Source organism: Leptosomus discolor, chromosome 9, assembly GCF_034619465.1.
Source record: "Leptosomus discolor isolate bLepDis1 chromosome 9, bLepDis1.hap2, whole genome shotgun sequence".
Classification (NCBI taxonomy): domain Eukaryota; kingdom Metazoa; phylum Chordata; class Aves; order Leptosomiformes; family Leptosomidae; genus Leptosomus; species Leptosomus discolor.
In genome coordinates this window covers 30,864,845-30,892,163 of record NC_141399.1, presented here as the reverse complement: position 1 = coordinate 30,892,163, position 27,319 = coordinate 30,864,845, and the positions used below count along the sequence as shown (strand labels likewise).

The 27,319-nt window shown below is 41.9% G+C and overlaps 1 protein-coding gene across 2 annotated transcripts in view; it reads left to right on the top strand.

Annotated features, from left to right (window-relative positions):
- Positions 1–27,016, top strand: part of FGF13 (fibroblast growth factor 13) — a 254,323-nt gene extending 227,307 nt beyond the window's left edge. For both annotated transcript variants that reach the window (XM_086469797.1, XM_009954894.2), the window contains 2 exons: positions 25,407–25,605; positions 26,880–27,016. In XM_086469797.1, the coding sequence (XP_086325923.1) occupies positions 25,407–25,605; positions 26,880–27,016 (336 nt within the window). The remainder of the gene's footprint in view (positions 1–25,406; positions 25,606–26,879) is intronic.
- The last annotated feature ends 303 nt before the right edge of the window (positions 27,017–27,319 follow it).

The window sequence follows — 27,319 nt, the reverse complement described above, 5'->3', positions numbered from 1 at the left end:
AGTGCTCAGAGAAACCCAGCATTCATTACAGCCCTATATTCATTTTCGTTACATAGCAGTGTGTTTAGCATTGGTGGAGATTAAATCAGCTCGGCGCTAGCTAAAGAAGGTGGTAATTTAATAATGGTGATTTGCTTGTTTAAATGAGTCAACATGTTTTTTTCACTGTAAATTCTGCCTTATTCTTGTTCGTTACTGTTTGCGTTCTGCTATTCATTCGGCCTATTTGCTCTGTCGTAGCGATTGCTCTGGAGCTGGATTCCCATTCCCATTCAAACTTTTACCCAAGCTTTACGTTTCTTAGAACCATTCCCAAGAAGAAACAAATTGCATTTCTGTTGCAGGGAAGAATGTAAGGAGGTTGCTTGAACCAGAACAAGCAGCACCTTCATGGCTTGGTGGTTTCTGGAGTGGTGGTGTTGACTCAGGTCTATTCAGGGTCTCATTTGCCATGAGAACTGATTTTGGTGCTAGTTGTTGCTTCCTGCATATTGTTTGCACCGAATAGTAACTGTACCCACCTATTTGAGGCCAAAGAATGAAATGCAGCTGGAGGAAGGTCTTATATCATGACCAGACAACCTTGGGGTGACCAAGGCTGCCTACTGATTTAATCTCTCTGTGCTTAGATGTGGTGTCACAGGAAGGGTGCCACGAGCAGGGTCTATGAAGGCTTTGCTGTAGGAAGAAGGGTGATTTTGGTTTTTTCAGCTGCAACCTGTACACAGGGCCTTTTTAGGCCCTGCTTAGGATGGCCCTCACACAAGGCAAAGAGTTCTTGAAGTCTGTCTCTCAGACACGTTGCTCTGGCTCCCAGGGAGCAGGAGGAGCAGCAGGCGGGGTGAGGGCCAACTTCCCTCCATTTTCCAGAATTTCACAGGAAGGATTTTAAAATGGTGATGGCTGATTCATTGTGCTTGTACTCAGAAAGCTACCTGGATGGTAGCACTTCTTCTCCAGTCTCATCTCAGTCATTCTACAAAATAAATTGTCAGTCTGCACTTGGTGCATTCAGACCTCTGAATATTGATAACGTGACTGATTTTCCAGTGTAATAAATGAACAGTTAATGTGAGGCCAGAACAAAATTATTTTTTCTAATCTCAGTTATGACCAAATGATCTTAGTCCTAAGTACCCGTAGAGAACATTAAGCATTGAATTCGGTGTGGCTTTGTGCTGGGCCTAGGAGAGCTGAATGGTTTACATAGGGAAGGCAGAGAAAGGAAGATATCAGCCCTGTTTTGCAGCATGGGATAGGATGCACAAGGTGCAGAAGACCAAGGTGATGCTGCAGTTGGTGGTGGATGGGACACAGTGAAGCATCCTGAGGTTGCTGGTTCCCTACCATGTTCTGCTTTTGCAGAGCAACCTTGGAAATGGTGTGGTCCACTTAGCACTAAATAATTCTTTATTAAAAACAACATATGCTTACCAGGCATTTAATTTTCTGTCTCACTGCTTCTGAATATGTTGTTGTGGTTAGAGTAACCAGTCATGCACTTTTCTGAACCATTAGCTGGTAAAAGCATTTTCTTTTTGTGTCAAGAAGTGATAAGGGCTAAGTTACAACCTCCCCGAGAGTGTTTTCCTGTGGGAAACAGTCTCCTGCATATCACACAATACACTTGCTCTTCCAGGTCAGTCTTTTTATAAGTAATTCTGTGAATCTGTCCTTTTCTCCTCTGGTGATAATCAGAAATGGCTCCATTTCTGTACACTGAGCCTCTGGACACATCTTGCAACCCTCTGGTGATACACTGTGGGTGGGACTAAGAGAAGGCATACCCAGGACGGAGCTTATCTAGGCAACCACTGTATGAGTTAAGATTTTGCTTTTTCTTACGAAGATTGATTTTTGCAATGAAAAACTTAGTCAAGCCCTGGAGATCTTCCTTACAATTGAGTTACAATAGTTACTGCAAATCTCCAATTTTACTATAAAAAGAACTGCTCCACTCTTAATTGGGAAATCTGCTTTAAGTGCATGAGGGGCAACATTTCAAACTTGATGGGATCTGAATAGCATCAGTAGAAATTATTAAATAAACCAGATGTTTTCCATCTGACAGTCAATCTAAGGATAGCGGTTAGGTACCCTTTAATGGAATTTAATGAGACACTTAGCAGTCCATTTCCTACCACTCCTGGCTTTTACTTACAATCATCCCATCAGCGTGCAGCATCTTGCAGGCATAGCTGTGAAGGTCACTCACTAAGCCTGTCTGAATATGGCAGCAGTTTGAGCCCAATGCCCGCACACTGTAGCGTGCCCACACTGGGTTAAAAGGGTTTTCTCTCCCCAGTACAGTTCTTCTGACCTGCAATAATGTTTTCTCTGCAAAGTCCTTGAAATATTTGGATAGCTGGTGCTGTCCTCAGTGCAACAGAGCAGCATCCCTTGCTGTCAGTGAAAGGAAACCTCTTCCTTTAGCAATCAGCTTCCCATCCCCACCCCAGAGCAGAGTCGGGGTTCATCCCACACCAGTGCAGAGGATGCAGAAGTACATGGCAAAGCCAGGAAGCAGCACTGGGAGCAATCCCCACATGGCAGCTGGCTGGCAGAAGGGTGCCGGGTTATTGGGGGATGGGGGGTTGGGGGAATGTGTCACTAAAATCAATCCTGGCGATACTGGGGCTGAAAATGAGGCAGAGGGAGGAGGGGATTTCTCAGGTTCTCCACAGGTGCAATTGCATGCATAAGTAGAAAGGCAGTGAAAGAAAAAAGGAAAATTTGTGCAGGCTCTTGGCAAAGATGCCTGTTCTTCAGTTCATCATAGCTTTGGGGTCAATGAAAACACTGATACGTTGCCTTCCTGGTCATAAAAATAAAAGCTTTTTTTTTTTTCCCCTAGAAAAAGCCAAGCAGTAAAGCAGACAGAATCAAGAAGTATTACAGTTCATTGTTAGCCAGGAAGGAGCAGCTGAGACTAATCAGCTTTCATTTAAAAGTATAGCATTCCCACTAAGCTCTTGTTGCTGCTGGTCTTATAATCTTGTTCTTATTAATCACTGCTATTATGAATTCGAATGGATGACAGCTTTAGAAAGATACTTTGGGAAACAGGATCAGGGATCCTCTGGATGAGGTGCTATATAAAGACATCTATAAAACAGGGCTGTTCATCCATAAGAATAAACAAAGACTTCAGGAAAATAAGGTTCAGAAGAGAAAGCCTGGGAGAAAGATGACTGGATCCAGAAGAAAAGCTGGTACTTTTGATTTCCAAAAGTCCTGAGAGAAGATTATGAAAAGACTGTATTATGGCTAAAAACCATTTCAACATTACAATTTCAGTTTTAATGTTGTATAATAGCCTAAATGAAGCATTTTAAGAATATAAAGAGATGATTTCTGATATTTTGTTTTGTGAAAAGATCCAAGATTCTTATTTTTTTCATGTTGATTTGAAATAAGAACAGATTTTGTAGTCCTGGTGTTCCCCATGGGACTAAATTTATGTATATTGGCTGTAATGATACCTTGTAATTTGATAGAGACATTGCAAAAATAAATGAATGACTGTTTGAGGAGCACTTGGGTTTTGGAGAAGCCTGTGAAGGGTTTGCAGGTCTCATTGCAACTCAGGCTTTGTGTGTTGTACCCCAGCTGGGGATGGCACAGCAGGTGGAAAGCCATGTGCTGAATAGGTGCAACATATTGGATAGAGCAGAACTTGGATAAGGTTGGCCAGTGCTTTTATGTGGGGTGTAGAAGAAGAGATTTGGACAAATTATGTTTCCCAAGATCTGTATTTGATAGTGTTTTCAATAACAATTATCTTTGGTCATCCTCAGTAGATGGACTGGATTTCTTGGGAAATAATACTGTGATTTGCTCATAGCAAGCACTATAGATAAATATGTTTCATTACATAACATTCATATGATTGAAAGATGATAACTTGCTCTTAAAAAAAGGTAATTTGTGTGTTAGGGGCCAGTGGAAGCCTATAAGAAAGACTGTGAAGATACTAGAACAAGACACTGCCCTGCACACCGAAGTACTTCACAATATAAACCTAATGAAGATAATCTAGCATATTTTAAAAGGAATTGATTAAATTACTGAGATAGATAAAAGTATGTATTTTGTACAATTGCTCTATTGATTCCATGTTCAGCACATTAGTGACGATGCTAATGAGTATGAACTCTTACAATCTGCATAAGAAGTTATCCTAGGTACTTCACATTCATAGGCCATGAAAAGATCTTGCCATGTGTGCAAATGCCTAAAAATTCAGAGTAGATAAAAAAGTCCTTACTTTTTGAGCAGCCATACTCCCTACAAAAGGACATTCTTGAAATTCATTGTAAATTCTTGCTTTTGATCAGCAGTCATAGAGTTTTTCTAGCTTTCCCTTATTCAAATCTAAATCAGGGTAATATTTAGCTGAGTTTGTAGCTAAGTTTGTGAAAGTGATCACTGGAAAACCTGGAAAAACAAGGTAGATCTCATCTGTAACTCCTAGGAAGAATCCAGTTAACAGTAAAAGAAAACGAACCACAAACAGGGGTTCATGCATTTTGAAAGAGGAGACTTGAAAAAGCAGTGTCATTTGTCCCAAATATATCTTTCTCATGCCGAAGAAGAGATGAAAAAGAAAATTTTTCCTTTCATTTTTCAAATGTAATAATACCATAAAAATAGGTGACACCATTTAGTATGAAATAGGCCACGGTGTCGAAAAATCCGTGCTTCTAATTTGTGTATTTCTTGTGGGTTTTATCACTCAACGCCCACATTACCTAATTATATACACCTCAAATCAAAACTTAAGAATAGCTTGCTTATTAAAATCTGTCATCGCTGTTAGAAAACATGTCAGTGCTACATACATTTTGTTTCTGGCTTGCCTTGTCACTGCCATTACCACCTTAATACCCCGCTTGCCCCCATTTACCTGTTACTTTTCGAGGCAGGTGGAACCAGAGGAGAGCTCAGCAGGTTTCTCCTGGGAGAAGCAGCCCTTTGGTTGGGATCTCTCTGAATCACTTTTGCAGGGCGTTTAGCAAAACTAAATGGGGAGGACCCAAAGCGTAACTGTGCAAGTTTCCCAAATGAGAGCATAAATGAAGCAAAAAAATTCTTTTGAGGGATTAATTACCTGTTAGCTCACTTTTCAAAGGCATTTTCTACCGATGCTATCTTTTGTCTTTTTCCCTTGTTCTTATGCATGTTCTTTCATACTTGTCACAGAGGAATATTGGGATGGAAAACTTCTATCTCTTCCAGTATTGGATTTTGCTTCATGATGTTATTGCTGTGTCTGCAACAACCCAATTTCCTCCTCCTCTGTATATACCTTTATTGCTGGGTTATTAGCCAAGTAAATTTTCTCTCTTGTCACTCTGCCATTTGACACAAGGTGATTAATTTAATAGCAGAGGTTATTTTTTAGAAGCTCACTGAAAAGGTCATCCATTCAGGTGATGGACAAAGGTATCTCCCCCATGCAGTGCAGTGTAGCTGTATTTTAAGGGCTTTATTTTAACTGCATTTCACTCCTTGGCAGTTGTGCTGAGCTTTGGATACACTTCCCCGACTTGGGATATATTGCCCAAGATGGAAGAGACAGCAGTGAAGAAGCAAAGAAGCTACTCATTAAAGCTGAGCAAATACAGGGGAAAAAAATGTGAATATTCACTTGTTTTTAAAAAATAAATTAGCTTTAGCTGTGTTCTCATCCCGTTTGGCATTTATTTTCCAGAACTCTGCATCCCATCAGATTATAGTAGTGTAAATGTTCTCAGAAAGCTCATTTTTAGCTAGTATACTGAATTATTTGTATGACCCCCAGGGATCGGTTCCTTGCAATAACACAAATAAAGTAGTTGACTTACTTGTAGCTACATACTGCAACTGGGGCTGTGTACAATTGTTGATGCACATTAACCATGTTTTACTCATATATAGTAATCACCAACAGATCCTCCCACTGATTTCTCATCCAACACCACCATGGGCTCATTTGTCAAGGAATGGAGAAGCTTTATAGCACATAGCACCTTGCTGCTGGTTTAGCCCAGCTTTCTTTTGATGCCAACCAGGCACTGGTACCAACAGTTTACCATTGCCGAGAGGTTAATAGTGTGCTACCAGCCTCAGGGTGAAACAAGCTTTAATTGGGTAAAAATACTGCTGAAAGTTCACTGTGCTCTTGGCCTCTGCAGTTGGACAGTGCAGGTGGAGGTCACCAGGGTGTTGTTACAGGAAACTCGTGCTCCAGAGAGCAATAATAAAGTTGCAGAAGAGGCAGTCTGAAGATGCCCTTGTGTTCCTTGTTGTGTACCTCTTCTAAGAAGTCAGAGGGCAATGCAGCTGCTTCAGTTGTGAATGTATGGTGCAGAGGTAAACATAAATGTAATGCAAATGTAAATACAGAGGAAGTCTTCTCTTTGCTGGGAAGAGCGTTGCTTTTCTGCAAGCAGGAGGCTTGGACCCTCATTAGCAGCTGCTCCTGAGCCTTTTAATGTTATAAAAGGGAGATGTGGCCATATCCATTGCGTGAACTTGGGACTGAATGCTCTTCCGCTAGTCCTAGTGAAATCCTGCTTGTATCTTCCAAGTGTGAAAAGGTTTATGGAAAATGACAAAAGACAGGTTTAGCAATGTAGCAGGAGATAGTAAGGAGACCACAAGGACTGGGGCTATTTCAGGACTTTTTAAGGGTTTAAAAACCAATAAACCAAGAGACTCCAAACTTATCTTGGCCTCAGTGAGCAGGACAGCTTGGTGGGGCCAGGGGACACAGGAAAATTCTGTACTAAACCCAGTAGTGGTGCAAGAAGCATTCTGGGGTTTTAATCCACACTGGGAGATAAATGCCTCATTAGCCTTGGGCAAAACATGTAAGAACTTCCGTGTCTTCTTTGTAAAATTGCTCATGTGGGAATATAATCTGAGCTCTGGGAGGTGCTGCTGGCAGACAGGTCCTGTTTCCAAAAGCAAGGAGGGAGCATGAGGAGACAAGCCTCATGATAAACCATCAGGATTATGTTCCTAAATCACTGCAGCACTTCCATGAGTTTTACCCTGAGTGTCAAAGTTGCTACTGAAACTAAAATGTACTTTAGCTCTAAGTCTTTTTTTTTTTTTTAAGTTTCTGAACATTATGTTGCTGCCTGTTTCCAAGACCCCTTCTCTCCTGCTGCTTCTAATGAATATTTTTCATCTTTGTTCTTTGATCTGGAGTTTCTTAGGGCAGGTGTGTCCTTCTTGCGTGTCTGGGATATACCCAACACATCCAGAAAACTAAGAGAGTAAATGAAAAACAACAACATTGTAAAGGTCTCTGAGGATGAAAGGCTAATTTATTTATGTGCTGAGATAGAAGGTAGCCCACTAATGGATTAAAAGTTATGCAGGGATAATAAAACCAACTCAGTCTAAACGCCTTTTTTTTTTTTTTTTAGCAGTGAGAATTAAAAGGGGGGAGGGTTAGACCTGTTGTGCTTTGCATCTGCGTGTGCCTATGTTGTAAACGTAGATTATTAGTAAATCACTAAACCATATACAATTGTATTTTAAGCTATCATATCAAAACCCCAATGATGAGCCCATTTGACAGTTAGGTTATGGTTTTTTTATATAATTCACGTGACATTTAAAAACTTAAATCATTTTTCTATCTGCAGAAATAATTCAGCTCTTTGCATTTTTGTCTGGTGTCACTACTGACTGCTGCTACTGGGAGTAGGAAAGGTGAATCTCTTAAAAGATTATTTTTTTCTAAGCTCACTTGAACTATGTAAATGTGATTACACTCAGATATTATTTAGTAGTCTTAATTTTCACAATGGAGTGCAAACATTAATTACTTCTCACAGTTGTAATCACCGCTGTTTTACAAAATAGGAAATTGGATATAGTGCTTTGCTCATTTTAGTATGTGCAGCTCCCCAAGGTGTGTCTCTGAAAGATGAGGCTGTTACAAAGAGACTTGTCCCAGGCCACACTGGGAATTGTCAAACTTGAATTAGGTGATTGCAGTGCCCTAGCCCGAAATCGCGCTGCCTGATTTGAAAGGTCAGATGAGGTTGTGTCCATACCGCGCAACAACATCTAGACCATCACTTGGCACACCTCTTTTGTCTTTCTCAATAATGATAAGGTTTTGGTGACAGCGATATGTGAAAGATGGCCTCTGCTGCAAAGACATAGTGTCTTGTTTTCTGTATAATTACTTCTCAGTCTAGACAGGTCCTTGAAATCTGGATGTTGGGTAGGCAGCTGGTTGGTTTAAGCTAGACTTTTATAAATTATTTTACAATGAGTTTGGCAAGCTTGCTTTTAAAAGTGATGTTGTAGGCTGGCAACTCCTGTTTTCTGTCATCTGAGACAATTGTGCTCCTTCATGGGATGAGGTATGTCAAGAGCAGAAGCCACCTTGGTACCAGCCTATGCTGCTGCCCACCGCAGTGACCCACCCAGCAGGGGAGTGTCCCTGGCTGCTGTTTGTGATAGTTTCTATGCCCAAAAAAGAGGGGCAGAAGAATCAGGTACATGGAGAGAAGAGGTGGCAGGGCAGTCTCAGCCCTCTTGGAACAAATACCAGGACTGGAGCCATGGGGATAACCTGGAGGGAAGGTGATTTCTCACTGCCCGATTTCTGCCTTTGGGGCCAACAAAGCTCCTCCTGTGTTTAAGCCTCCCTGTGTTTACGGAAACAGGACTTCATACACCCTGTCTATGTTTGAAGAATAAGAAGCTTCATTATCCCATTTCCTGCTGGCAGAAATAGTCTCTGGAGTGCAATAGTTAGGCTAGCCAAGCTTGACCATAAAAAAGAAACACTGTAGCCCTGGCTGATTTAAATAACTGTTGTGAATGCACATAGCCTTATGCTGACCTCCTCACAGTTATCCAATAAAGCTTTACATAGACCTGTAAGGCATTTGCAAAGGGCTGGTGGCATTCTGCTCATGCAAAGTGTTATTTAATAGATGGGTATTCATGCCAGCGCTGTTTGAAATGTTTTCTAGTCCAAGCCTAATTAAATTGCCACAGGAATTGCATTGCCTATCAAACACCTTTGGTTTGTTCAGACCTCCAGTGTTTTGGTTCAAGGCAGTTGTGTGAAAGACCAGCAGCAGCCCAGGTAGCAACACCTATTAGTGAGTTAGCTGCACTTCCCATTACCAGATATTGGTTTCAGCTGCTCTGTACTTTGCAAGAATTTAAGATTTAAAATCTATCAGTTTTCTATTTCAGGCTGAAGTTTGTGGGGAAGTTGCAGCATGCACGTGCACACGCACACAAGCACACACCCACACACACGCACACGCACCCCCACCCCCAGCTGCCTGCAGAATGCTTGGGGAACAGGCAAGAGAGGGGCATGGCAGCAGTGAGGCAGGAGGCAAGAACGAGAGCGACAGTGGGGAGTGGAAACAGGAGGTGGGGAGAGGCTGGTGGGGCAGGTTTTCATCTGCACAGGGGTACTCCCTTTCCACGCCAGGTTTCCTCAGTTCATATTTGATTTTTTTTTTTTGTCTGGGAACCCCCGACCAAATAAATCTATCGCTTTCTGTTAGTTTGCACAGAGGAGAAGCATTCCTGGTTACTGGCTGCTCCTCTCACTGCATACCCGGCAACACTGATGAGTGACAAGAGAGGGTTTCTCCCCCAAAACACAGCACTAGAGGTTTGGTGTATAACCTGTGCTGCTGACTCCAGCGTAGGATGCTTTATTCTGCCATTCATTATACAGCAGAGAAATACCAAGTCCCTCAGAGGAATCCTCCCCACGTCCCTGTTGCTGTTTGCCTGCAGTTCTATGGGTTTGCAGGACGGGCATCAGCACTCTCCTCCGACAGAAGACTTGCTGTTATTGCCCTGCCATATGCCCCTGCCTGTGAGTCCTTCCCTGGGTTCAACCTGAGCAGCTTTAAAACTGCAGGTGTTGAAACCCACAGAAGAGGACCTGGCATTAGCCAAGGGTGGATTGTATCCGAGTATGGCAACAGTGTGTTTTACCTCTATTCACCATGTGAATATTTTGGCTGTCTAGTTAAGCTCTCAGAGAATGCAAATTTGTCAGCAGCAGCTGTAGGAGCTTGATGGTAGAAGAACAAAGTAGGAATTTATAATGTGCATATAATTGTAAAGAGAAGGATTTTTTTAGTGAGAGATCAGCAGTAGTGCAGAGTAATAATCATCTTAAAGGGTGACTCTCTAGAATTAGTTGTTATTTTGTTTGAGTCCTTTGAAATCGTTTCCATACTATATAATTATCTTAAATTTTAAGTGCTTCCTGCAGTGATAATGTGTGCATTTTTGCATTCTTATGTAAATGCTTTAGCAGTTCCCAGTGTAGAATTGCAAATGTCATTCAAAAACAGGTAATGGCATTGCAAAATCTAGGAGAAGAAATTAATCTTTTTCTTCCACGTCATTTTACAGTTTGTATTCTATGCTTGTGTGGCTGTGTTTTCAGCTCTGGTAGAAGCCAACTGTCAATAACAAACATCCAATGGTGGGATACTTTGAAGTGAAGAGCTGAATTTCAGCTATCTGAGCTTAAAAAGACAAGAGACCAGCAGCCAAACTGTTACATCCTACAGAAAGAAAATGATTACTTTGTATACTCAATTAATCTGCACTCAAGACATCCTAGGCAAAGATGGTTAGGAATAATTATAACAACATTCCACTGTAATGAAAGTCTAGGAATCCTTGATAAGATGATAATTTTTATATGGTGTTGCTGAATTAAGTAAACAAGAGTAGCTGGCCCCTCTGAGCACCCATGGATGTGGTGAAGGGCTGAGGCTGGGATCAAGGGCCTGGGGTGTCACTCTGGAAGGTTTCCTGCAAGTCACATACCCCAAAGATCAGTCTTTACCAGTCTGAGCACGTGGAGCTCTGCCAGCCCCAGTCTGATGTACATTGCTTCCCATTTAGCAAAATGCCACCAACTCACCTGGCTGTGCAGGTGGCACAGATTGAACTCCCAAATCCAGGGAAGGATAAATTACCTGTTGAGCTTCAGATGCTGCTGTACCCATGGCTAATTTTACAAATGCAAGTGCAATGCCTAAAGCAATATTTAGTGTTCAGTCTGAGTCCCCTTGAAGGTGCTATCGGCCGGTCACTCTCGGGTTACCTTTGCCTGTTCAGACAGTAGATTATTTTGCAAGAGAGAGAAAAGGACTGAGCCTACAGCTTCCCCATGAGAAGAGTGTCAGCTTGTGATGCAAGGGGCTCGCTTACACTGTAAAGCTAGTAATGCAGGAGGTTGTATTTCAACCAAAGAAACAAGGCAAGAGTTCTGCATTATACAGAAATATGATGATTAAAATATGAAGTTTAAAAGGCACTGCGTTTCCCTAAAAAGCTAGGACTGAGAATTCTAAGCATATCTTCTACTTGTTTCAAAGTAGGATTTTTGTCTACCTTTGCTGAGCTGTTTTGAAAATTGACATATGAATTCTTACATATCATTCGATTTTAATAATTTAGAGCTCAGTCTTGGAGCACTCAGGCAAAGTCGTGATTCATTTCAATGGGAGCTTTGCCAAAATAAGACTGTAAAGTTTGGGGACTGTTCCAGTGAAGGGAAAAGAAATCCCCGTAAATATTGCAAAGGAAAAGCTGTATCTCAGAAGTACCCAAGGTAATTTCTTTCCATTTCAGCAGTCAGACTGCTGATGCCAAAGCTGATCTGGGGCAGACTTTCCCTGACTTGGATGAGAGCAGAACAGAAATCCTCTTCTATACAACACTCGGTATTAAATCTCACTTAACCCCTCTCGTGTTGTGACGTTGGACAGCAACTTGGGTCTGCCTGGGAACAGTCTGTGCTGCTCTGCTGAGCTGCTGCGTAATGGAATGGACCCATCCTGCCGAGGTCTCCAGCAGAGCTCCCATACTGGCCTCACCCCCCACAGTAACGCTGGAGGAGGAACAGGGACAGCACTTCTGCAGCTCAGTTTGTGATTTGGTAGGAAAAGTCTGGTCCCCCATTTACATCTCCTGCCATGCCTCCTACCCCTCTCCTCTCCTTCCATTCCCACCTGGGTCTCACCTCTGCCTGTTCCCATCCCTACCACCCCTGCCCTCACCTCCCTGGGGTTTCCCTTCTTGCCTCTCCCCACCTGCAGGACACAGTCCCTGGCCAAGCGCTGGCCGTGCAAGCCTTGCTCTGCTGGTGGCTGTCTCCGGGCCTCAGGCACCGCGGTGGCACAGGGCACAGCAGTGCTGCCCTCTCTTCTTGTTGTGTGCAGAAACGACCAGAGGCTTTAGCAGAGCTTGGTCTGTGATGAAGGAGTCAAACACGGCAGATCTATGCTCCCTTACCCTCTCTGGGGGTAATTTATCCCATCTATGCTTGTTGAGGACAGGAAAATCCCAGACTGACCCAGCTCCCAACTTTGGTGTTTCTTTGAAGTGCCTGAAGGTAGATGAGATGAATCAAAGCTTGAACTTGCACATGCAGGTCCAGATTTGGACTCAGATCCTCAGGGATATTTAGATAGATGAATCCCATTTATTTAATTGGAAGTCTTTATTTCCGTGGTAGAAACTAAATGGCATTTAATTACCCCCTTTGGTCTCCATAGGTGTAGCCTCAAAACCCTCAAAGCCCAAAGATGTCCAAGGAGTCTTGCTTGCCTGCAGGAAAATGGCATTTCTGAACTTGCCAGCCCATATTCCTTGTGCAGACTTCAGTAGGCAGGTGATAGGATTCATCAGCATTTCCCCATAGCCCTTGGTCTGCTGTGCCTTCTTCCTTCAGCCTTTTTTGCTGCTTATTAGGTTATACTAACAATGGGTAGCCCTGGACAGTGAAATGGAAGACTAACCAGTGGGTAAATTGAAAGACAATCACCTTTTCTGATGTGATAAGCTCACCTTTATACTTCCAATTGCAGGATGGTTTAGCTGTCTGCATGGCTGGCTGCAGCCAGCTATTATTTCTTGGCTTGGAAACAGATAACCAGATTTTAGAAGCAGAACTGATCCAAGGCAGTTTAGATTCTCAAGAAAAAATACAACAGTAGTTTTTAAACTAAGCCTTGGCCTTATCATTCAGATTCTTCCTCGCAATACAACACAAAGCATCCGTTAATCTAGTGCCAGAAGTTCTTTGTTTTAACTGTGCTTAAAGGGACTTTGTGTAGCAGAGATACAAGGTTTGGTTTTAAAATCAAAGTGCTCACACCATTCAACTTTTTGAATGATTTGGGGACAAAGATTTCTCTGCACCAGAACACTTCTAAATCCTTTCAGGGAGCTCCCTGTCTGGTCAACAGTTAACACTGTCAGAGAAGTTGAGATTGAGGTGGTAAATGTTTCTTGACTCAAATTCTCAAGAAGTTCAAGAGACTTGCTGGTGCAGATGTGTAAGCCAGGGATTGGTTATACCTATGTTTGAATTTAGTGGTTTGCTACTTTTTCCTCTGTGAGATACCTTAGAATGGCAACAGCTCCCCTGTTGAAATATTGTAATACAGAGATCTGCAGTATTTGGCTCATGGAGCAACTGTTCCACACCATTCCCAGAAATCTGTGATTGCAGTCCAGGCTATCTTAGGTTAGGGTTTTAAATTGCACCTCCCAGAGACATTTGGGTGTCTTCCAAGTTTAAATTAGCTTTGCAAGTGTTTTACCAGGGACCCATGTCTTCTTTGCTGCTTAGACAATAGCAGCATGATGTCTCCCAAAAGTCTGGCTCCAGAGTAATCTGTTACACAGCCCAGGGGCAGCCGGGAGTCATAAAATAGCCAAATGATAGACCCTCACAAAGTCCATATCGATGTGTGGGACAGAAAACAGATAGCTTTATAAGCTTATCTCTGTGCTCAGGCTGTCTCTTGGAAGGACTGGGGTTCCTATTAGACTGTGTATTTGTCTTAGAGAAAAGGAAAGCAGTATTCTTAACTTCATTAGGACAGCTGTTGGAGGACTGTTAAGAAGACACATAATATTCAGACCAGTCTCTAGACGTTAATGGCATAGCCATATCATGAAGTGAGGTATTAGAAATGTTTATTTTTTTCTGCATTGTGTGGCTTGCTGGGGGCCCCTGTTTAGAAGTAACAACTATAAAACCCAAAGAAACTATTTTGGAGGCATCTTCATGGGCCTGTCTGATGTTTCAGTGAGGTTTCCCTATGGCTGTGCCTGGACTGGTTTCTGAGGGGCTGATGAGACATGGAAGTGGCTGTTTGTTGCCCTCCTCGTCTGTCTGAGCTGCCTGTATTCAGGCTTTGCCGGAGAATGCACTGCAGTTCAAGTGCTCACTGTAACATGAAGCCTCCTGTTTCTCAAGCTCTGGTGCCAACTTGCTTGTTAGAGCAATGCAGTGTTTTAAATGTTAGTGCATGACTTCCTCGAGTTACACCCGGGCCTGTATGCGCTCCTGTTACCTGTGCCTGTTTGCAGGGGAGGTTGGGCTCTGCTCTGCTGCACAGTTTTCATGTGCAAGGTTCTGGAAAACTTCTCCAAACTTGGATTTCCATTAATTTGACCCTCAAAGTGTTGCTTATAAGAATGCATATATGTCATTTACTGAGAGGAATTTAGCGTGTTCTCTGCATAAGTGTCCCTTCTTTGGTGGGGCCTTTACCTGCTGAAGCAAAAGTTTTCTGCCAGTCAGCATCAACTCTCAAATAAGGGTCACTCTCACATCTCATCTCCCTTGTATAATCCTTTATTATCTTGATATTAAAAGTTTTTGCCATCTGAAATCTCTCAAGTCCCACAATTAGCCTGCCATCTCAATACAAACATTCATCTGAGATTCTTTTAGCAGCATATGTTCAATAGCATAATTTAGGGAGCCATGGGGGTGGAGGAATTCCAAAGAGCATCACCGCTTTATATCAAGAAGCAGGGTTTGGCTGCCAGTAATGCCCTGGCACTGTCAAACTACTGAAGTTTGAAAAACATCCATCCATGGCATTCATGAATAAATGGATTGCAGTAAATCAAGCTGATTTGAAAAGGTCTCATTACCATTTGGTCATACAGAGATGCTGGTTTGGTCAGGGTGGAACTAACCAGCTCCTTGAATGTGTGACATTACCATTATTATTAAGCTCAGTCTTTTTTATTTACACTTCGTAGTAAGCCAGTAAGCTGAATTCATAGTGACAAATGCTAAATAGCCTTGATTTCTTAAAGCAAGACATCCATGTTTCTTTGTAGACTACCTGAACATTAGAAAGCTAACCAAAATGTGGTAAAGGGATGCGATTTGGTCATAATTAATTTTGGGTCAGGTCCTGAAAGAGTCACTGCTTTTGTTTAGTGTGGTGACCTGCTTAACTTTCCCAACACTGACATTATCCATGTTAAAAATTAAGCTTTCAGTGTAGTGCTTTGCAGAATAAAAACCTACTTAATAGGCCTATTAGTTTGATATTAATATTATTTTTAGTATATAATGCCAGTCCAAACACTATACTCCATTTAGTATTTTACAAAAGTTTACAGAGTTTTCCTGAAACATGTTTGGTAGCTTAGGTATAGGTGAGGCACCTCTACGACATCAGTTGCGGAGCAGGGGGATGGTCTGGGGAAAGAACAGCAGCCACCTGAGAGCACTGCTAACTGCACACGAGGAATAACAGCAGACAGGACAAATGTCTTTGCTGAGAACTCCAGCGTAAAAGGACGGTATTGAAGTATTGAACGCCAAAGTATCGGCTAATCCATAGTGCCATAAATATACATCCACATTAATAAAATATACAGGCCAAATGGCAGGGCTGTCCTTTCATGCAGAATAGACTCTAAGCTGACAGTGAAGCAAGGTCCTGTTTGATGTGATGTGGCATTATTTCTTCTCCTGCAGCTCATGCTGTTATTTATCTTCCACTTGCAGCTTCTCACAGTCAGTGAGCAGAGGCAATTTCTAGTGTGCAGAAGAAAGAGCTCATTCAGCAGCATCTGTCTCTAAGCGCTTCCTCTGAGGTGGGCCCCATTGTTCTTCTTTAGTGTCAGCAAGGCAGCTGGTGTTATTTTGGAGAGGTCTGAGCTGAGCTGAGGCTGTGCTTGGGAGAGCTACCTGCCCGGCCTTTGGGTGGAAGAGCACTGCCTCCACGAGTTTGCCATCAGAAACGTAGGATGGCACCTCACCAGAGCAGCAAAGGACAAGCAGATCACTTCCACATCGGTTTACCCACTGTAACTCACAGCAGTTGTACAGACAGGCTTTCAGCCAGGTTACAGGTTACCACAGAAACAGCATTCCCCATTACCACCTATTCCCACGGGAAGAACTGTAGCACTTGTTCTGACCCTTGTTCATTCAGCTGCCCTTCCCCCAAAAAAGAGAAACTTTCATGTGCTTTCCTTTTTTCCATAGAGTTTTAGGAGCATCCACTGCTAAAAGGGTCGTGTCCCTGCTTGTAATTAAACAGACAGATTTAGAGCTTGCTGCAAACACTGATTAGATTATTGTTTTTCAGCACTTTAAGATAAAGCTGCATGAATTCATGGGTGACAGTCTGAAGGGGAGATCTTCCATCTCCTTACTCCAGAGCTGCTGTCCTGTGTCTAGGACACAGCAGTAAATCCCATCTTCTTCTAATTAGCCCTGCTACTTCTGCAGAGCCCATCTGGGGAGCTCCCCAGTGCCAGGAGAGCTACGACCACAAAAGTCTCAGGGGAGCGTTTGATGATGCAGTCTCTGTCCATCCTCTTTGATGAGGCTGGGGTGCCCCAGTGTTGCAATTGCTGCCTGCTGAACCCCATCCCAAGTCACCCCACAGCCCACATAACTGCAAGCATCATTTCGGGATGGTGCAGCCAAGGCACTCAATGTGGCAGCAGAAAGGTTGTGCTGCCCTTCTTGTCCCTTGCTCCCAGGTGGTGTTTTAACAAATGCTGGTCATGTCACCTTGGTCCAGAAGCAAATTAAGCCATGGCTGCTGCCCTGTGCTCTGCAGCCCCAGCAGCAGAAGTGTGGGTTTCCTCCAGTGGCAGCGATCATGTAGACAAATACCAGAGTAATGGTGTAAAAGGGCTACTGGGACTGGAATGTGTTTTCTTTCTCAGCTGCTTTTGCCAGCTCACAAACATCTTCCCCTTGTAGCAGCCAGGCTGTGACAAAGTGATGTGTCTTCATGCCACACTTGTCTACCTGACGGAGTGGCTTTTCCTCAGTGCGTTCTTGCTGCAGCTTGTTGCTCCTCAGTGGAAGATACCAGCCTTTGTATGGTTTCTCTGTCTCGGTGTCCCACTGAGGCGGTGGCATAGAAAGCCAAAGGGAGAGCTGGCAGGCAATTAGCAACTCAGAGGAACAAACCACAAGTAGTTCACTCAAAACAAGGCAGTTGCAGTGTCTCCTAAGGCTCAGGCTCCTCTTAGTCCTTCAGTATCTCATGCCACTGGCCATGTTCAGCAAATGGCAGTGGGCTCAGGGCTTGGCCATTAAAATGAGGGGGATACAGAGCTGTCTAACTGAAAGCAGAACATGGGCCTCATGCTTTAAAAGGAGTTTTTCAACTTAGATATGTTTTTTTTAAAAAAAAAGTAATGTGTGACACACTTCAGCTAAGGACATTCTGCACAACGGCTGTGTCAGAGAGATTTGACAATACCAGGATTTGATGTCAATTATAACTGCTAGAAATCTGATTGCAATGGCTGGCAGGTTATCTGTGTAATAATGGGTATGTTATAAAATAGGTTGCTTAGCATCATTGGGACTCTTCTGGGGAAGAAAGCTGTCCTATCTGCCTTTTGCTTCCTTCTCCCTTCCTTTAATATTTAAGCTTGGGTACACTGACTGATCAGAGGTTAGAAATACTATAAAATTGGACCATATTTATCAGAGACACAATTTAAAAGATAGAGAACTTTTGTACGAATGCACAATAGTGAGGCTGAACAGCAAAGACCATTTTACTTTGTCATAAGACAAATGACTGAAAATATCTTACCTCCGTTATGCAACTCAATGGTACAGCCTCTTTTTAAACGTTCTGTTTCAGTTCTGGAAATGATAGAGAAAAAAAATTGAAAGGATTCAGTGAAGGGTAATGAAAATCATTAGAGGCACAGAGAGCCTTTCATATGATGGGAGATTTAAAAAGATTAGGCCCGCTTAGTTAAGACAAGAGATGAATAAGCAGAGACATGATAGAGAGATGTGGGGTAATGAATGGCACAGAAGAGGGACACTGGGTACTTTTATGTGCTGTTTTCCAAAATTAAAAGCTGAGAGAATAAAGCTGTAAAAAATAAGACAAGAAATTTGATTATGATAAAAAACAACAACAGACACATTTTAGATGTTTTCTGCAGTGCTGGCTTCACCTGTGGAAGCCACTGTCACAAGGAACAGAGATAATGAGCTTAGGAAAATTATGAAAATGATTAGCTGCTCTGGGGAAAATTGTGAACCTACTGAGAGGAAAAGGGAGTTCTCTTGTAACTTTGAATGAGAGCAGGATTCACCAGTTGGCATGATCCCAAGGCTGCTGAAATGAACTGCCAGCCTCAGTGGGCTCTGGGTATTCATACACTACACACAGCTACCTGTGCACTAGGTATAGATAGTTACCTGCTTCAGCTGCCTTTGGCGCTGTAAGATGACTCAATTTCTCATACAAGTGGAGCAGGCAGGATCTCTCCCAGCACGTTTTCAGGGAGCATATCTTTTCCAACATGGCTATTTTCTGTAATGTCCATGCAGGTCATGTATTGAGGCAGCTCTTGCTTTTCAGTTGACCTGCTCAGAGGGTAGCTCTTGGTGCTTTACTCAGCCAGGAAGCTTTAGTTCCTCTGCTTGATTCAGTCACGGGGGAGGGAGGATCATGAGAAGCTGTAACAGATCAGATCCAAGGTCCAGCAAGTTCACTATCTAAGGATGATCAATGTCACATACCTAGAGAAGAATATTTGATCAGAGTGTGGAAATACAGTGAGAACATGCAGGATACTTCCATCTCCCATTTTTCAACTGCGGATTACCTTAGCCAGAGGCTATAGTGGTGTTAACCAGTCCTTGACCAAACCTGGGAGTGCAGTCCATGAATCATGAGGCTTTATCATGCAATACAACCTGTGGGTAGACATTGAGAAAGTTATTCTAATCTTTTTTTTTTAAACCCCAAACATATGCTTACACTAGTAGAGATGATCTCTCTCCAAAGAGGCTTAATTACAAATTAACAGATAGGCTTTCCTTTACAGATTTTGAAGCAGTAACAGGACTTCTGTATGTGTGAAACAGTAAAAATCAAATATGATTAAAAATCAGCTTCTAGGTAATAGTAAGATTGTATCCCATGTGTTGATCTTCTCTGTTGGTCTGCTTAAGAGCCCTCAGACAACCTGACAGGCACTTACTCCTTAATGAACGTTCCCAAGTTTCACAAAACAGGCAATATTTAAAGACTAGTTTCTTACTTTTATCTTACTAGAATTTCACTGATTTTGAACTAAGACTGGAAAATCTGGTGCCCTAAAGCCATGGAAATTAGAAAAAGGTTAGGTGCAAGCATTAGAAGGTATTACAATATTTATAGAGGGCTTGATCATTCAGTAACTGCAGAGGTTTCCCTGTACCATGCTTCCAAGATCATCAGAGGTGCACATGATGCAGAAGCACTGATGCAGAAAAGAAGCATTTGGGGGTAAGTGGATCTTCTATCTTTCTTGTTCGTAACACGTAAATTACGTCTCTTAACTTTGTCGAACAGATTAGGAAACTGACCTGTGTTTGACATCTGTGAGGTGTTCTCCTGGGCATCTTGAAGAACTTCTAAACCACGTTACAGACTTTCTTTAACAGGATTAATTTCCTCTGCAGTAATCAGAAGACTGTCTTCTTTCTATATGTATCATGAGTTATTTCTCTTGCCCCAGTTAAGGAGTTAATCAATGCAGTCGTAGAAGTGAAACATCACCAAAAGACAGGGGAACAATAACATGATCATGCATAGTTCTTATCTCAATTAAATTTCAGCATTGTTTACAGTCACTGAGTCTTTTTCCCTAGGGTCATCAGGCAGTACATCCATTCCATGGGCAGAGCATGCCGAGAGGTGACACACCAAGCTTTAAATAGGCATTTACTGATGTGCCTAAATGCCACTTTAACATCTGGACAAAGATGACTTGGGCAACTTTTCACAACTGAGTCACTGATAAGGCTAGAAAGAGAGTAATGAACAAACCTTAAATCTCTAAAACTCTGTATCTGTAATTAATATGTTTTCTGCTTCAGTTCACTGTGTGCATTTTTCCCTGAGTTTGTGCATTTGATTTGCTGTGTAAAGGAACAATGTCAAGGGAATAATTACAGGATCTTTTCAATGCTTTTCTCATAGATTCAGAGAATACCTAGTGACAACCTGAAATCTTATCCATGGAGATGCTGGATATCCAGCTGCTTCCTTGGGCTTCATTTTACTTTTTCTGGAAGCTTTGTCCTAAATAAATTTACACACCCTGACTGTGTTTCGCTTGCGAAATTCCTGCGTATTGCACTATCCCAGGCAATTCCATGCTATGGAGTTGTTTGGGATCACCTCCCAGGAAAATTGTGCCTTCCTATCACTCCTGCCAGTTAGCAGGTTTCCTCATGAAATAATTTTCTACATAATTTTAAATTTAATTTTCTTCCTTGTATGGTCACATGGCCAGTACACAGGCCTTCAGATTGTAGTGAACTCAAGGGGAATTACAGCCTTCCACAAATTCCTCTTCAGCATTAGGTTTTTGCTCTAGCAACAGTTATTTCAGCTTTAAAGCACCTCCTGAGGGCTTTGTGCTGCCTGTGATGTCTCCATGAGAACTCACCTGGAAAAGGCGTAGCTGAAATGAAGCTCCACACTGCACTGATACAGCATGTCTTCAAAAAGCCTACACAGCTTTTTGATGAGTGTATCTTTTGCTCTGACTGTCATGATTATGTTTAGTGGTGGACTTGGCAGTACTAGGTTAATGATTGCACCCAATGATCTTAAAGGTCTTTTCCAATCTAAACAATTCTATGTGGTCAGTCTTCCTAATTACAGTACTACAAGACCTGTACATATTCATATATTGAGTTGCTCCCACTGAAATCACTAGGATTCCTCAAAATGGGTGAATTGTGGGATTGGAACCTATCTGTGGGAACTGTAATATATCTGATCCAGAATAAAATGCTTCAAGATAATGTAAGTTTCCATTCCTATAGCAAACAGGTTTTGGTGGCTTCACAAAATTTCTTCCAAGAGTCTTCTCACACTGGTGATCTAAAAGCTGTTATTTCTGATAATGTTAAAGTTGAAGAATTCACATCTTGTGCTGTTGGTATCACTGCACATTGCAGGGTGATGATCCAGAGGATAAACCCTGGAACTTCACATGCCGAGATGGAGAAAATCAATCTCTGTTAATAAAAAAAGGTAGGCTCAGTGGTGCAGAAAATCACTACTCTGGAGCCTTAAAGAGACTCCTTCAAAAATTCATGATTATAGAATGGAACCTTGGGCTACATTATAGTCCTGAAAAAAAATCAGAATATGGAGAAAAAAAAATCCAGTTTTCGTTAGGTGAAGAAAATAAAGAATAAATCCCATAAGCAGACAAAGTCATTGATCACATGGAATACATTATATGCTCAATATGTAAGAACATTTTCCAAGTTTCCCAAGTACCCAATACTTTTCCTAAATACTTTTCAAAGTTAATTTTTCTTTTCTTGTTTGTTTACTCATGCCCCTAGCACTAAATCCATCCGAATAAAATTTCTGGTTTTTCTGGTCAACTGCTGCAGGGTAGCTGCAGGACATTCAACCTGGGTGATATACAAACGTGTAACAAACTCAGTATGAACCTAATGACTTAAACTTACTACTCCATACAGTATTTGGTGATGTCCCCTGCTGATGATCTCCATGATACAAATACAGTGCACAATAAATAGCAGAGAGCAAACATCTTTGCCCTCCTTGTGTACACTGTGCCTACAGACATCCTGATGAGAGGCTTCTATAATATGACAGAAACTTGAAGACACTAAATAACTTCCTTAAAAGTAGATTTCCAATTTTCTGTCTATGGGGAGTCTGAATTCCTGCATCACAATCATTTGGGGCCCAGAATGATTAATATTCAGTCCTGCAGTGTAGGTGGGTGTGATGGCTGATAATTTGGATGATCTTTGGCTTGAAACATGGCTTTTGCACAGTTAGAGCAGGAAGAATTCCAGCTTTGCTTTTACAGTATTTTAGCTTTCAGCCTTGACATACCTGTAATGCAGTATTTGTATGGAAGAGATTGGGTTATTTTAAGTGTAGTCTAGTCAACTGCCTGGAAATACAGCCACTCTAAGTGTATGCTACAAGGCCTTTTTACCATATTATCATACACCAAATTGTTCTTTTAAATTATTTTTCACATATTTAATGCAGCTACAGATCTATTAATGAAGAAACATTTCAGTAGTTCAGCTGATCAGCCCAAAACCAAAAAGCTCCTGACGGTTCATCTTCTTGCTTACTTAAGCATGGCTGAGTCATGACTACAGTGAATCCAGCACTTCCTTTAACTTTTAGTTATTCATTCATTCATTCGTTCGTTCATTCATTCATTCATTCATTGTTAGGGTGCATGTGTGAGGGGCTTGGGTGAGTGCAATTTAGTGTCATATAAGTGCCATCATCCCTGACTTCTCAGGTAAGCTGAGATTGAAATACTGTTTCACACAAATACCTATTTTTCATCTGTTTTGTGTAACAACATACTCATAACATTGGACTTCTCAGAACTCATTTGAATTATTTTCACTGCACGGTTGGACAAAGAGGACAGCTGAGAGACAGGAAAAAAACTGGCCTTAGAATTCAACACTGATTTATATTTATAAATTTTCAATAGGATTGACTATATGAGCTGGAAAAGATCAGTTTTAATTGAGGCACTCAGCCCTCTCCCAACTTTAACTTGCCCTTCCTCAGTATATTATTAAAGAATTTGCCAGCAAAGATAACATGATGGTCAGTTTACACTTGCTGCTCAGCATTCACTCTATTTTGAACTGATGTGCTGATAGAAGTCCTGTCTGTACCCAGTTGGGTTGGCACATGGACTTGCCAAGCTCAGAAATGTACATTTTAATTGTAATGCCCCCAAATCACAAGCACATTTGCTAGCATTCCTCATTCAGAGCTTCTCTCTGCAGTTCTCCTCCTTGGCTCTTTTTTTTAACGAGTAGGAAAGACATACATTGGGTTAAACTAAAGGCAAATGATGGGTGGGAACAAACACTTGCAAAAGGTAAGCAGCTACTTAGTATTCAGGAGCAAGCAGAGCCCTTCAGCTTCACAAACAGCTCATGTGGGATCTACTTTTATTTGGCAAGGAGGATGCTTTTCCCACCATGTAGCACCTTGCTGAAGCTGCAGCCATAGCAGAATAGAATCATAGAATCATCAAGACAAAGGGGCGCGATTCTGTGCCAAGCCAGTCGGGTGGATGAGGTGGTCTGCTTTAGTGCTGGAAAAGTTGAGAGGGAATTTGTTGTGGTAACTGAGCACATTACAGAGAGGTGTCCTTGCTTCTGTCCCCCACTGTTTGTTGCGAGAAATCACCATTGGGGTAGTTATTGCTGAATAGCAGGATGCTCCAGGGAGGGGATTACTGTCTGTGATGCTTATGGGACGTGGCTGGTGTGCACTATCAGGCCAGCGTCTGGCTGTACATGGGCCCAACTACAAACTCACTAAGAGAGCCAGAGTAAATGTGGTTCTGTTTGCAATCTGACGCTATGCCACTGTGTACAAGCAGGCCTTTTGACCCGAAATAGCTTCAAATTACTGTACATAAACCATAATCTTCCGGTGGGAGCACAGTAGTTTTCCATTTTATAGCTAATTGGATGATACACTTGCAATGGCCTTTGTTAACATGGCTGGCACTGGGCAGGGAACAGTGATGGAACGCTTTTATTTAGAAATCTTGCAAAAATGCAGTGACTGTCCCCATTTGACAGCAAATGAAACCAATTGTCAGTTAACTAAATAACAACCAATTATCCTGAAGGAAAAAAAAAAAAAAAAAAAGAAGAAAATGGCTTACTTCACGTTCTTTGTTGAAGCAAACGCCAATCAGATGATGGGAGATTTTTTCTTTCTCCTATAAGAAGACAAAATGGCAAAAGATGTGCAGAAAATGCACAGTGCTTTGTTTTTTTTTAAATACCATCTTTTTCTCACACAAGAATATTTGAGAAACTAGATAAGAACACCTTAAGCTCCTGAGTCATTTCATTTCCTTATATTTTTTTAAATCAAAATTACAATTATTATACAAGCACAATGTTTCCTTCTTTCTTATGCCACTGTAGGATACTTTAAGCACAAGGGCAGCTCCACTGAAGCTGGCTGCCTTCACAAGGAAGGACCAGCAAACAGCTGGCTGCTGTGCAGTGCAATGACAGGCAAGATTGTGAGATTAACATTTGCATCACCAGATCAAGCCCTTCCTCTTTCATATTTTATGGACTTTTAGGGGTCCATAGGTGAGATGTTGTCAGAACTTGTAATGTTAAAAAACCTGAAGTACTCGGAGCCCTTAGGAAGCAGCTGAGTGGTGCTGTCAGCACAGCTGTTTTGGTCTTAGATCTCTCTAAGACCCATATCACATGTCTATATCCTTTTTTGAATCTGGACAATAAGCTAAAAGGTATTGATTCAGTCAAAACCATTGCATGGAGAAAACCAGCCACATCACTGGCAGGAAGAAAAAGGCGCTCTCCCTGTTATTGCTGTTTATTTTAACTAGTAGCTTAATACCATCTCCCCAAAAGAAGCAGTGTAACTCAACATGAAGACTAAAGCTTGATCCTATAGGCTTTCAGCTGTGGTACAGTCACAGAGCAGAGGCTAATGGCTGCAGTGGGTGTCTGACAGCTGGGCTTTCAGTGGATGATGCACTGGGCAGAGAAAGCGGATAGATTAGACCAAAGAGGCAGCTGCTACAAGCTAACTTAATAGCGCTGAGTTAGTAAGAGACGACCATTTACTCGTGGCACCTTGGCTTTGAATTTTTATCGCACTTCCCTCATAAGCAGTTAAGGACAGCAGTTAATGCACACAAGCATTATGTGGCCTCACTTCTTGCCTGTGGGGCTGGACCACAGCTGGTCCCTTGGGGCTGACATCAGGGCTGTGTCTGCCTAATATCCATTAGTTCCATCAACCAATACTTCTTCACTTTTTACTCATTGTGCAATAAGATTTTTATTATGCTACTTTGAGCTGCTCACAGCACCATTTCACGGGTTTCAAATTGTTTTACTCTTTTGTTAATACTTTCATGGCCCGTGTTTCATAACTGGATAGTGGAGGGTGAGAGATATGTCTTTTAACCCTCGGGAAAGCAATGAATATTGCTTTTTCATTAACTGTTGTGAGATTCGGCACTGCACATATTGATCTCTTACTTTCTTACAGGAACATTTTACACCTGAATGCAAGTTCAAAGAATCAGTATTTGAAAACTACTATGTGACATATTCTTCAATGATCTACAGACAGCAACAGTCTGGCCGGGGTTGGTATTTGGGTCTTAACAAAGAAGGAGAAATAATGAAAGGAAACCACGTGAAAAAAAATAAACCTGCAGCACATTTTCTTCCAAAACCATTAAAAGGTAATTGCTTGGGTTTGCTTCATCTATCTGAACTGACATTATCTTATGTCAGAGATGTTTAATTGTTGCACATACATATTTGAAGGGTTTAGCTGCTTATATAACAGGAGAATAATGTTCCATAACACACTGTTAATCTAACCAGAGTTGGGGTTTTTTTGGTTTCTCTATGTTACTTCTGCATTTCTTTAATCTAACTAAATACACATCTTATTTTCTTTGTGCCTGAAGTCCACATCGACTTCATTACAGGTAAAGAAAGCTCTGCCTGGAATGACCCAACATTTGCCTCACAGGCCATTAGCGACTTGCTGTATAGCTTGTCAATCTGTCCGTTGTGTTACAGGATGTTTGTCTATTTTTGCCTGGGATAAAGCTCTAATGTGTAGTGCTTATTAAACCACAATTAATGTGGTTTCAGCATATGACATTAAAGGTAATAATGCATGTGGCATGCATATACCACTGTGTATAAAAAGCCAGGCTATAGAGTCATCCCAGTTAATGGAAGGATCTGAATCAGGATTGTGGTCAGACATGGCTCCCTCTTTGGTCAATGCAAAGAGGGAGATCTCAGTTGATGTATGGAGGTGCTCCTTTTCTCCAGAAGAACTAGCTTCCATATGCTCCTTCCTTAAGAGGAATGAAGCTTTCTACTTCTGGGTTATGCTTTTAGGTAGCCTTTTAAGGCAGTGTCATTTTGAAATCAAAGATGATATTTCAAAGGTGCATAGCCCTGGTGGATGCTGGACTAGTTTGGCAGTCTACATCTAGGACTAGGTGTTTAGGCAACTAATGTTGAGGTCGATGCTCACTTCTAATGTGTGTGAAAACAAAGGAAACAGAAGACTGAAAAATCCATTTTCACACCCACCTACTTAGGCTATGTGTACAAGTAACAGATCAAATCACAGCTGTTGACAGTGCTACTTCACCATTAATAAGGAAATGTTGATTTATATCAGCTTAGGTCTATCGTGCAGATTTTTGTAAGTGCAGTGGGTAGGTGGGTGATTTAACTGGGAGAGGGGGGAAGCTGTGTTTTTTCCCTAAAACCTCAAATTTCTCTAAAATGTCATTCCCTTGAAGAGGACCTCAGAGGTTCTTAGGAAGCGTTTGAAATGGAAGAGGTCTCCTTGCCATGTTTTTTCATTCACTCCTTACATTGCATATTGCTGAATGAAAAATCCCAACTTTTCACAGCAAGACTTTGCACCGACAGACTGAGTAGCCCATAACATGTGCTGACATGCTGCCTCTCTTTTGCTTTGCAGTGGCCATGTACAAAGAGCCTTCTCTCCACGATCTCACAGAGTTCTCAAGATCTGGAAGTGGGACCCCAACAAAGAGCAGAAGCGTTTCAGGAGTATTAAATGGGGGTAAATCCATGAGCCAAAATGAGTCAACGTAGCCAGGTTCAGGCAAGCCAAGTGCTTTCTAAACAGAACCTTACCTCCGGATGCAGTTGAATTCTTACTAGCAGTCTTTCATCCAAACGTTCAGTTGCCCAGGACAAGCCACCGAACTTGCATAGGTCACTTGTTTATCAGCCATTAGATCTACTGGTTGTCGAAGGATATACCCCAATAATGTAGAATATGCTTGTGCATATCACAAGGCACTTGGATAGCCAGCAAACATAACTGCGGAATAAATCTTGGAGAAGAAATGTCCAGCTCTTTTTCTCTCTCCCTCCCTCTCCCTCTCTCTCTTT